The following is a 12,542-nucleotide window of genomic DNA, read 5'->3' as shown; positions in this document are numbered from 1 at the left end:
CAGACGCCGGTTCCCAGCCCCGATGAAACGCGGGCGGGCGCCCGGCAGACGGGAACTTCCTTCCTGCGCTTCCCACGCGCCCGCGTCGCCCTCCCGGGAGGTTATTTTAACCGGGAAACAATGGCGCGGGCGTGTATTTGGACGCGTGTTCCTGCGGGGAACGCGCGATGCCGGCGTGGCTGTGCTGCTGGGTTTTTTTTATTTTGTTTTTTTCGGTTCCTTTTCATTTTACAGACACCGAGGTGTGCGGAGGCCTGGGGGAGGGGAGCGCATACTTCTTTATTTGCCTAAAGAAGTCAAGCAAGGCTGAAATAGCCACAAATTTTTTTTAAAAAAAACACACACCTTACTTTCGAAATAAAGGAGGCCGAAAGGACCTCCCTCCCTCCCTCCCCTGCCTGAGGCTGGATGGAGACGGGTGCGGCTGCCATTAGCAGGTTCCTCCCCGCAGAGAGCCCCGACTTCTGCGGTTGCTTTCAAAACAAGTTAGCATGTTCTGTCTGCAGCAGCTGTCTTTTGAAATAAAAAAAAAAAAACCCAGGGGGACCTTCCACCTTGGTGCTTGTGATGAGCGATGAAAGTGACCATAAAACCTTGGGATACGGAGGCTTTCGTGCTAGAAGTGACCCGGCCACAAATTAGTTTATCCTTGTTGCTCATCCTCTGGCCTGCGGTATGTTTCCCCCCTCCCCCCCCTCAGCCCGGATAGCCCATCATAAAAACAAATGTGGCATTTAAAGTCATGAATACATAATCGATTTGCCGGAACCTGCGGAAGGCTGGGGAGAAATTTAATGGGCAGAGAGAATCTGGATGTTGTCAGAAGCTTTATTCGGCCGCTGATTTTTTTTTTTCTTCCCTCTCTTGCCTTTGAGGAGGAATAAAGAAGCCTGGTTGCTCCATTAGAGAGGATGGAACTTAAAGGGCTAAGGTATTGGTCTAACTCTTGGGTTATTCTAAGTCAGGAGCAGCCTTCTTTAATGGCAAAGAGAAGGGGTCTCGGATACAGGTCCACACATTTGGGTTTGGAAAACAAGGTGTTTTGTTGGTGTTTGCTTGTTGGGTTTTTTCCTCCGGGGCTGAGAGCGTTCCTCATGATGAATAACTTTCTAATGGGTGAAACGCGCATTTGCCCGTTCCAGGGCTTGCTCCTTTTTTTTTTTCCTGGAAAGATAGAGTTTGGGTTCAGTGTCTGGCTTTGCTGGTCTTCAGGGTGACTTACTGGGGATGTAGGAGGAATAAGGTTTTGCGCATGGTTAATATTTAATTAGATCGTTCCCAGAAATATCTAGTGAGCTGCCAGCCAGACCCCATTGGTGGGAAGGACCCGGAGAGCTGAGGTTGCTGCGTCTGGACACAGAAGAGCACATCCAACCCACGGACCCGCCTTCCCTTTGAAATACGCCGCCTGTGTCCATGGTGACCACAGGGCCCTGGGTTGCAAAGGAGCACTTCGGCTTCCTAAGATTTTACATCCTTATGAACCCCCAGCTTCTATCCTGGTGGGCTCCTGGGTGAGGAATAGGAAAAATGAGTACAGATTAGCTTTCTCAACAGGCCACACCCCCTGTTTTACAAAGGTCCCGCCCCACCTGAGTCAAGAGTGTTCAGGGAAGGTACCTGGTACTTGTGGTTGTTGTGTGGTGTGAGTGTGTGTGTGTGTGTTTGTAATCCTAGTCTCTTCTTCCCCACGACTTCATTCTCTTTGGTGATAAAACCCCTTTCCAAAATGGATGTCAGAAAATCGTGTTGGCTTGTGGTTGTGTTGTACTCTGAACACAGATCACAATACAGCACACCTGCCTTCTGAACCGGAAAATGGCCTGTACCGTTGCAAAGATGGTGGGGTAGCATGGAGGGCTCGTCTGTGTCCCTGGGCCAGTTGCTTAACTCCTGAATTTCATTGTCTCTAAAAATGGAGATAATTCCATCCACCTCCTGGGGCTGTTGTAAGGTATAGAGATGAGCCCCTCAACAATGCTCCCGTCTCCTGATTCCTGGAACCTGTAGACAGTCCTTGCTAAGAAAATGCTCATCAGCTGACCTCAAAGTGGAGCGAATAGCCTGGGTCAGCCAGGTGGGCCCAATGCAGTCCCATGGCCTTTAAATATGGAAGAGCGATCCAGTGCTGGCGCCTTGGAGGTGGAGGCTGGGGCCGCTCTCAGGGAACACGGTGTCCTCTGGAAGCTGGGAAAGGTGGGCATAGGGTCTCCTGCAGAGCCTCTAGGAAGAAAGCTGCCCTGCTAGCACCGGGACTTTAGCTCCATGAGACCCATTTTGGACTTTTGACCTCAACTGTGAGATGATAGGGGTAAGCCACCAAGTTGGTGGCGTGTTATTATAGCAGTAATAGGTTACTAATACATACAGAATGCAAAGCAGGTAGGACAGTGCTCTCAAACTGCCAGGTAGTCATCCTTCTCCCTTCCTTCCCCGCCCCCACAGAGCCTTACAGTTTCAGAGCCATTTCTGACCAAGCAGACCTGCCTTTGAGGCCTGTTATGGATGAGGACTCAGTCTTGGAAATGCTTAATTCCAGTCTTGCTTTTTCCTTAGCTCTGAGTCCCTTTGCTTCTCTGGGCCTCAGTTTCCCCTGCAGGATGTGGAAATAGATCCCTAAAGCTTCCCATGAGGTCAGCACAAGAGAGGGGCTGCACCTGAGTGTGCCAAGCCTCGTGTGGAGCGGTGAGCAGCCCAGGTGTTAGTGGTGGGGAAGGGGTTGGACAGAAGGGCGACCATCCAGCTCGGCGACACATCCCCTCTGCAGCCTCTGGGAGTCGGAGTCTTGTAAAGATGAACACTTACTGCCGTTCAGGGCTTCTCAGCCCCGTCTCCCGTTAGAACAGCACTGTCGCATAGAAACCAAGTACGAACCACGTGTACCACTTCCCATTTCCTAGCAGCCCCATGAAGAAGTCAACAGAAATTCCTTTTCATCGTATCTGTTCTTGAGCCTGGTGTCTTCAAATTAACCATTACAACATGTAACTACCATAAAAACTATGGGATAATTTACATTCCTTTCCTCCTACTAAGTCCTTAAAATCCGTGTGTGTGACCTTCAGAGCATGTCTGGGTTTGGGCTCACACACTCAGGTGCTCAGTGGCCACACGTGGCCGGTGTAGACAGCACAGTGGGAGAACCACCTGGGGTGTTTGGGAGGCTTTTAAAAATGTCAGCGCCTGGGTACCTGAGCTATGGAGTCATTTGGTCTGGGTTGGAGCCCAGGGCATTGGTTTTTTTGTTTCGTTTTGTTTTTAATGTTTTCCTGCCAGGATTTCTTTAGAATCTCATTATTAGCGGCAGACCCAAGTGTTTGAGAACTTGAGTTTCTCTTTGGAAAAGCTGTTCCCAAACACACAGTACTCTCGGATTCCCATGCTTTGCGCCTGCTGGTCCCTCTGTTCTGACTTCTCCCATGTGTGCCCATCGCCCCCTCCATGGAGTCTCCTGTGATAGGCAGGTAGGCTCACATGTGCCCACCCTTGCATCTTCATGTTCCTTACAAACACTGTGGTATTGTAACACTCTAAGTCACTAACCTCTTTCTGGGCCTCATTTAAATATTTACAAAAAAGCTCCCAAGTTTGAGAAGAAATCTAAGCCATGTGGTGGACAGCCAAGACACCCCAGCTCCGTCCCACCATTGTCATGGGGGTGGGGCAGGCCTGTCTTCTCCCTGCTGTGTTCCCTGTGCAGGCAGGGTGCCGGGCACCTGGAACAGACGGGTTGAGTGGCTAACGGACAGGCCAGTCAAGGTTCCTTTCTGAGAAGGACAGAAAGAACTAGGCGCACAGCTACCCAAGGACACTGCCCCCAAAGCCGGCCATGAGCCACTCCAGCCGCACTCACCTGCCTGCTGAGGTCTGTCAGTGGGGTGGGTCATGGGTGGTGAGCTGTGCCCTTCTATCTGGTTCTGTCCTCTTGGTGATGCTCAGGCAAGCAGCTGACTTCCTGACTCTGGGCTGCCAGAAATCCCCTGAGCCTCCCCCCTCCCCTCAGTTGACTTCTTGGTTCAGATGGGGGTGAGGATGCAGCTGCTAGCCCTTCCCTCACTCTTCCCATCTTTGATGCTCATTTGTCCCATGACATGTTCATGAGGACCGCATGCTGTGTCTTTGGACTAGTTTCTGGTGCCTTGGAGTGTGCTATAGGAAGAAAAAGATAATTTTTTAAAATGACTTTAGAGAGAGGAAGGGAGAAGGAGAGAAACATCAATGTGAGAGAGAAACATCCCATCAGCTGCCTCCTGCACACTCCTACTGGGGATTGAGCCTGTAACCAGACATGCGCCCTGATCAGGAATCAAACCCATGACCTTCTGGTGCCCGGGACCACACTCCACCAACTGAGCCACACCGGCCAGAGTGAGAAAAATCATCCTTGTCCCCTCCAAGAGTTTTCATTTAATGAAGGCGGTGAGAGAAGGACAGGTGTGCTGTGGCAGAGCAGTGAAGAACAAGACTGCCTCCGTCGGCTCATCTGCAAAGTGGACACGATAGTTGTACCCAGGTCATGGTCATGAGAGTTGACGGATCGCCTGGTGCTGGTGCAGAGTAGATGCTCTGTCAGCATTAGCTGCTCCATAGAGCCCAGAAGGCCAGGTCAGACAGAAAGAAGTAGAAAGAATGTCCTGTTGGGCCTGTCCCTGTGCCGTGGTTTGGCAGGGCAGGAGTGGAGCCAGGGCTGCTGGGGAGAGAGGCGGATCTCCAGAAGAGCGAGTCTGCAGGTGCTCACGGCCCCCTTCCCCAGGACAGCAGGCCCGCTTCCAGGGACCTGGTCCTCTGGGAAGGTACTCCAGGGAAGCCCCAGGGAGTTGGGACAGCCAGCTTGTGACTCCCTTGGCAGAAACGCTGCCCTTCTGACCTTGCCCCAGGCCAGCATGACCTGGGCAGACAGGGCCGTTTGTGAATGAAATGAGACTGGGCACTCGATTGCAGCAGCTTGCGTGGAAACTGGAGTCGAGTCTAGGCCTGCTTGGCTGGGGGACAGGGAAACCCAGCCGGCTCACCTGAGACGCTGGCCGGGCCATTGGGCCAGGCTCTCCCTTGTCCACTTGATCTCGAGCGGGACTCAAATATCACCTTGTCTGTGAGGCCGAGGACATGGGCATATGGAAGATTGGGCACGATTGCTTCGCTTCACCTGTGGGCCCCCTAAGCACTACCCCCTGAACCCCAAGATTCTCAGGCAGGGAGGTGTTGGCTCCTCCTGTGTCCCAGCAGTCTGAGCATGTGGCTCAGGGGACACACTCAGTGCGCGTGGATTCCATGCGAGTCTCCCTTCTTCAAAGCCGCCACTTGGTGAGGTCTGAAAGGCCACGGCTCCCACTGCGGAGAAAGGCCGAGCTGTGGAGAAAACTTTGGGTGAGGCGGGGTTGCTGCTTCTCCTGTTGAAATAAACAGCCTCAAACTGCAGTAGGTCCGCCTGCCAGGGAGTGACTCAGGCCCCTGGCTTGTGGGACAGACAGGTCTTAGAGTGATGTCACCAGGGCCCAGGGAACGAAACCGCCTGGGGTGATTCCCTATCCATTCCGGAAGTGGAACTTGGGGTGCATCTCCACCTCCTCATTTGTTACCAGCAGAGCTGGGGCAGAGGTGGCAGTGGGCTGGGCTGTCCCGTGAGTGGCACCATCCTTCCTGACTCATGCCCCTCCTCCTGGAGGGCAGGTGGCCCCAGCTCAGCCCTTGGGTTTCGTAATTGAATTGAGTCTGGGATATGAATGAAGAGAAGTGGCGCTTGAAGCCTTAGGACTGGCGCCCCACTGCCTTCCCCACGGCAGAAGTCCCCAAGCTGCAGATTCGCCCCAGTGCGCCCTGCTGCTTTGCATGTGACCACGTCCTAGCTGCTGCCTCGGCTACAGAAATCCTGTGTTCGCTTTCATCAATGGCCTTTGAGGTGGCAGAAGCCTTTGAATGAGATCCTTCTGTCCTTCCAACAGCTCTGGAAACGCCAAAGCAGAATAACCCGCCTCTCTGCCAGTCCCCGGCCCGGCTCTTTGAAGGACGGTTTTGTCCCCGCCGAGAGCCGCTGTGAAGGGTCATGATAACAGTACAAGGAGACTTAGGTCTGATTCATCGCGGGGTTGGTTTTTAAAATAGAAACTGTTTTATAGTCGCCTTTAGTATTTAACCCTCGTGGCTAAGTTATTAGCTGGAGAAAGAAACACTCACCACCTTGAATTTAACCAGCACTTGTATTTGAAAGAGCTTTTGTTCATTCAAATGTTCAGTCTTTCATTCAGCCAATAAAGATTTATTGGCAGCCAGGGCCAGGGTTTGGGGACTGGAGTTACAGCAGGGATCAAGATGGACAGGGTTCCTCCAGCCGCGTGTCCAGGGTCAGAGGTGGACAGTAATTAAGTGGTACGCGAGATAGTAAATGTCCCGGGTAAAGTCAACAGGGGATGCGCTCCTCCTGGGGGTGGGTGAGGCAGACCCTCCAGGAAGGGGTGTTTCAGCCCAGAGCTGGGAGGTGGGGAGGCACAGCGTGGCCTGGAGGCGGGACCTGGCTGGCCTTGTTGGAGGGACAGAGGGAGGCACATGTGGCTGGAACACAGCACGATGCTTTCGACAAGCTGCATGTGTGCTTACCTTCCGGAAGACGGGGTTTTCTTATTCCCGCTTCCCAGATGGGGAAGTGGTGGTCTGGGAAGGGGAAGTTTCTAAAGCAGAGGCTCCCCACTGTGTCGGGTGGATGGGGATGCAGTCTGAGGGCTGGGGAGCTGCGGCTGCACTGTGGAACTGGGCGAGAAGACCTGTATTTGTCCTCAGGCGTGGGCCTCCCCGAGTCCATGTTCCCCCGTGGTGAATATCGCCCATGGACTAGAAGATGTCATGTCTCCCTGAGAACAGTCACTCGGCTCAGCCCCTTGCCGAGCGCTGTGTTCCCAGAACAGTGTTGCTGTGCGATGGGCTGAGGAGCCGGGAAATGCTCATGCTCCATCCTCAGTGACTATCCCTTCCCCGCTGCCCCCCTGACCGTGTGGCTCTTCCCAAACTTCCTGGGGCCCTGTGCCATGCCCTGCGTGAAGCCCCACAGCTGATGGGGCAGGGACTGGGTTGCTGTGAGCAGCCCTTGACCGGAGCCTCCTATGTGGCCCTCTGGCTTTGCTGACCGTGTCCATGGCCGAGTCCACCTCAGGACCCAGTCTCTTGGGGAATCATGCCTGTGGCTGCAGTTGCAGCTGCCTCCCAGTCTCCTGTCTCCTGGGTCAGCGCCTGCTAAAATGCTCCCTGGTGTGTGTCCCTGCGAGTGGCCTGTCCAGGGACGAATGCCATTGTGGCTCTGTCCAGCCTGGTCCTGGGATTGTCTCCACAGGATTTTTGTTAGACAAACAAGGATGGGATTGTTCCTGGAAGCAGGGGAGGTGTGGCCCAGTGGGGCCCTCCTGAGAGGCCTCCCAGGATGTCCCCGCCCTGGCCACAGGACAGAGCCACTCCTGGAGGGAGCTGAGGTGAAGCCCAGGCCAGGTCCTGGGGAGCCAGTTCCTGTGGTGGGACAGAGAGGCTCTCTGCTCCCTCTGCCCCTCCCCCCAGAGAGGTGGCCCAGGAGGCTACTGGGTAGAGTGAGGTGCAGACTGGGCACTGGGTGGGTTGTGTGGGGGCTGAGAGGACAGTCACCAAGGGCAGGTGGCCTGTGTGGGGGCTGAGAGGACAGTCACCAGGGGCAGGTGGCCTGTGCTGCAGCTTCCTCGTCACAGTCTACGGGGGAGGATGTGTGGGGCTCAGTCAATATGTGTAAAGTGCTTAGAACAGCGCCAGGCAGGGCAGAAGCACTTGGTCAACATTTCGTCATTGCGACCTTGGGCAAGTGGTTAACTTCCTGAAGCCTTGCCCGCCTGCTCCCAAGGTTGCTCAGATTGAGGGAGATCACAGCTGCGAAGTGCCCAGCAGTGTGCCTGGCACATGGCTGAGCTGGATAAGTCACTTTCTTGTTAGGTGATCGAGACCTGTGGCGTGAGATACACCTTTCCATGCTGTGAGGAGCTGGCCATTCTGACTGTGTCTCTGGTGCAACCTCGTGCCTCCCCACCTCTGGCTCTGGAGGGTCAGGCCCCCCCTCACCACTGGGCACTGGGTGGAGTGAGGTGCAGACTGCAGAGGCTCCTGGGTGTGGGCTTGTTGGATTTTTCCAGCACAGGACCATGGGGATGAATGCCCAGGACTGTTAGCCCTCCCTCCTGGTCCAGGAGGCACACCTCTGCCCATCCTCTCTGTCCTTGCAGACCCTCCAGCTCGCTCCCTCCCCAAAGCCCCCCGGCCCGCCAGTACTGCTGTGTTCCTGCTTCCCTGCCTGTGCTCAGGAGTGGGGAGAGCCATTCCCTGACCCCCTTTCCCCACCACTCAAAGCTGCTCCCTTTCTCCCCTGGGGCTCAGAGAAGCTGACAGATCCCCAAGACGGTGGCCACCTGTCCTCCCTCCACCCAGGGCCCTGCTCTCCAGCACTGGGTTTTCCCTCCCGACCTGAGGGCCCCAACCACCCATCCCACTCAGCCTGTGTCTCCCTGGAAGACAGTTCTCTCCGCTGCAGGGATCCCCTGACGACCGGGAGGGACTGCGCCTGCAGGTCAGCACTGCTGAGGGGCTCTGGCAGGGGCTGCAGGGGGCCGAGGGAAGAAGGGTTCTTCAGGCACGCAGGTGCGAGAGGACCCCCACAGTGGTCCCGGGCTCCCCCTCACCCTTCAGTTTTCCCACAGTCACCCTTTGGCTGGCATGAGGGTGCTACGCTGTGGAGACAGAACCAAGTAATAGGGCTGCCTCCACCGAGACTGTCAGCCCCGAAGCTGAGCTGGGTCCTAATCGCCCCGCACAGAGTCCAGCCTGAAGGAGGGCCGGCTGCACGTCCCCTCTCTGCGCCCGTCAGGGGAAAGTCCAACAGGACCCGCTGAGGAGGCCCGGGCGTCCCGGGGTCTGATGTCCCCTTCTGGGACGGGGCTTGGCTGCTGCTGCTGTAGGAACATCGAGGCCCTGTGAGGTGTCCACAGACTCCCTCTGTGTGAGCACTGAGCCTCCTTGTGAGCGACCCGACCCGCACATCTGCCCCTGCACACAACGGGGCCGTGTTCCCGCTGGGAGGAACCCTGGTCTTGCAGCCAGCAGTTGGGTGGGACTGGAGGGCGGGCAGGCCTGACAGATGGTGCCATGCTTTAGAAAATCTTCCATGTGCCAGGCACCTTAGGGGCTGGGGTACAGCAGCGACCAGCCAGGTAGAACCACCCCCCTCGAGGTGCTGACATTAGGGTGAGGAGACGGATTAACAGACAGATAAGGAAAACGTTGTTAGTGGGTGCTGAGTACATGGAGACTTAAGTAGGGTGGCATCGGGAAGGTGACAAGGTGAGCAGACACCCAAAAGGGGTGGGGGGGGGCAGGGGCTCTTTCTGGGGGTCCAGGGTCCAGCAATGAGAAGGTGCTCAGTAAAGTAAGTGGGAGGTGGGGATGCCTGACCTTAACCTTGGGCCCCGCTAAGCCATGCTCTCCTCCCTGCTCCAGGAAGAACAGCCCTCCCCCTCTCCCCACCCTGCTGGGCCCCAGCCAGACCCAAGCCAGCCTGCTCCTTCAGGATGGGTCTCTGCTCTGCTCCTAGCTGCTGGCCTGGAGGAGAAAGGGGGAGGCCTGCAGGAGGGCGAGGGGTCCCCCTGCAGCCCTTCCTGGGGCCCACCCGGGACGTGGGGTGAAGAAAGCACTTGGTCCGGCCGTGGTTACATCGCTGGTCCTCAGCCTCCTCTGGGCGGCCTGCTCTGCAGGGTGGCTTTAGGCTCCACGCTGCCTGGAGCCTTCTGGACCAGGTGGCAGTTGTGAGAAGAGCCAGCTCAAATGTCAGGGCAGCTGGGGGATGGGGTTACACACCCCGGAGACAGGACACGCCTGGCTTATGAGCTGGCAGCTGCTTGCTGCTGGGGGAGGCATGGCCCCCACCCCCTTACCTGGCACTGCCTCAGTGGCCCTCTCTTCCCAGCTCTGCACCTGCACCTGTGGGTAGGGTGGGTGGGGGGGCGTGGACAGAATCTTTAAAGACACAGAACATAGAATCAGCCAAACCTGCCTTTGCTCTTATTGTGCAGACAAAACCCCTAACCCCAGTGCCTCAGTTTCCCCACCAGGAAAACGGGCTCATGACCACTTTCTAGGGTTGTTGCTGGGAGGCATGTTGTCTGTGCTCCGCACAGGGTAAGCCAGTGCCTGTCATTGCCCCTGTCTTAGACATACTCTGCCCGGGTGGGGTGCCCTCCCCACAGCTGCTCAGTGGCTCTTGGTGAAGGCGCCGAGGGCTCGGGCAGCTGTACTGGCAGAGTCTGGCAAATAGCACCGGTAGCCAAGGGCACCTTCCGTGAGTGGCTTATCGAGGCTTTGACAGAGAAGTCAGAGCTGCGTGTGCTCCTCTCAGTCCTGGTACCCCCAGGCAGGGGCTCCCCCAGCCCGTCCTTGATGCCGGAGCATGTATGGTCGCAGCCCCAGCACTGCCCGCACCCTGTGAGTCAGGCCACAATGGGCACAGTGTGTGAAAGGAGGGCGGCCTGCCTTGCTGGGCGGCTCCAGAAACTGCCTGCCCAGCCCAGCTCCCTCAGCTCTGGGCCTGTGTGTCTGATCTGAATGGCCACCTGCGCTCCCAGGGGCTGCTTTCCTTACAGAGGAAATCTCTGAGCAGGCTCCAAGTCGGTCACAATGCACCAGAAATGGGCGAGCTGGGCAGCGACTATTGCTCAGATGCCAGCAGCGGGGAGCACAGTGGCTGCAGCCATAAAAAGGAAGCGCTGGCCCTGTCTCTCGGCCCCCTCTGCCCTGTCCCCTCTCGATGCTTCCTGTTGACAGGCGGGGATGCTCAGGGCCGGCTGCAGGGTGGGTGAGCTGCTTCTTGGCTGCTGGCGGGGGGTGGGGGGGGCAGTGTAGCCCTGTAGGGAATTGTGGGAGGCGGGAGAAGATCTGGCCTGGAGAGGTGTCTGCATTCGTCAGGCCCCCGTCCCGTCACTCACAGGCCGCCCCTCTCAGTCCACAAACGCTGATGTCCCCAGCTCAGTGCTGGGTGGGGGGACAGAGGCTTATAAGACCTGCCGCCAGGTGGAGAAATAAAACATCCACAAGTAAACCCAGGGCTGCTGGTAGTTCCTGGGTGAGGTGGGAGGGGAGACAGTAGGTGCCCTGAGCCTTTGGTGAGGGAGCAGTCACCTCCAGGAAGCCTTCTCGGAAGAGGAGGCATTGACACAAGGGGGATGAGGCCAGACTCTGGCCGGTGGAGGGAGAGGACCTTTGTCAAGGATGAGATTGCTGCTTGCTCAGGGCCCAGGTGGTAGCAGTGAACCCCCCTCCTGTTCCTGCCCCACCTGGGAGAGACACAGCCTGCTTGGCAGGTAACGGAGCTGGGTTTATCCTGGCTTTCCACGCAGTGGCTGTATGGGCCTTGCCAGCTACAGCCTTTTTCTGGGTCCTGCCATGGCGAGATGGGGCTGGCAGATGTCTGTCCACGGTGTGTGGTGAGGGCTCTGTTCGAGGCCGCTTCTCCCAAAGGAGGGACAGGACCCTGCCTGGGCCTCGCCTCGGGAAAGCTAAGCGCAGGTGGTCTCTGCAGCCAGCAGCCGCTTTCCTCACCGCCCAGACCCCTGGAAGCTCTGGGGGCTTTAGTGGCCTTGGGTGTCAGCTGTGATTTGAGCTGCGCATGTCAAGCTTCAGAGTTTGGTTTGGTTAGGTTGAGAGATGTCTGGTTGTCCGTCTCCACATGTGCCTTTCACCGCGGGAAGGGTTGCCCTGTCTGTCTGGGTGTTGCCGTTTCTGAACTCTGACTCCTGTGTCCCTTCCAGGCCATCAGCATCAGTAAGGCCATCAACACCCAGGAGGCCCCTGTGAAGGAGAAGCATGCCCGGCGTATCCTTCCTGCTCTGGGCCCCAGGGGGTGGTGGGAGGAGGTGGGAGGATGTGGGCCTGCCCAGTGTGGCCTCTGACCATGGGCACAGTGGGAGTGGTTTAGTGCCACTGGGGCTTTGTGAGGTCCACCCACAGAGACAGGCGCATGTCCTCTTGTGTCCTGGCCCGGCAGAGTCTCCTGCCTCGAGCAGCTCCTGTCAGACTCTGAGCCTCATCTCAGGAGCACCATCTATTGTCTTAGACCAGTGAGCCCTGTTAATTTTGAGGGGCATGAACTTGCCCTTTCTCTTTTTTTTCTTTATTGATTACATATGTATCCTTGTCCCACCATTCCCCCATTCCTCTCTCCCCCCCGACCCCCTGCTCATGCCCTCACCCCCCTGGTGTCTGTGTCCATTGGTTAGGCCTATATGCATGCATACAAGTCCTTTGGTTGATCTCTCCCCCTTACCCCCGCCTCCTCTACCTTCCCTCTGAGATTTGAGCATTGATCGATGCTTCTGTCTCTGGATCGGTTTTTGTTCATCAGTTTATGTTGTTCATTACATTCCACAAATGAGTAAGATCATGTGATATTTACCTTTCTCTGACTGACTTATTTCGCTTAGCATAAGGCTCTCCAGGTCCATCCATGCTATTGCAAATGGTAGGCGTTCCTTCCTTTTTACCGCAGCGTAGTA

General features: G+C 56.4%; 1 protein-coding gene across 1 annotated transcript in view; it reads left to right on the top strand.

Moving 5' to 3' along the window:
* Positions 1-10,679: 10,679 nt before the first annotated feature.
* Positions 10,680-12,542, top strand: part of HIP1R (huntingtin interacting protein 1 related) — a 17,884-nt gene continuing 16,021 nt past the window's right edge. The window contains exons 1-2 of the mRNA XM_006768974.2: positions 10,680-10,842; positions 11,791-11,862. Of these exons, the coding sequence (XP_006769037.1) occupies positions 10,680-10,842; positions 11,791-11,862 (235 nt within the window). The remainder of the gene's footprint in view (positions 10,843-11,790; positions 11,863-12,542) is intronic.

Source organism: Myotis davidii, unplaced genomic scaffold, assembly GCF_000327345.1.
Source record: "Myotis davidii unplaced genomic scaffold, ASM32734v1 scaffold223, whole genome shotgun sequence".
Classification (NCBI taxonomy): Eukaryota; Metazoa; Chordata; class Mammalia; order Chiroptera; family Vespertilionidae; genus Myotis; species Myotis davidii.
Note: the sequence above shows the minus strand (reverse complement) of the source record. Positions and strands in the feature narration are given on the sequence as shown.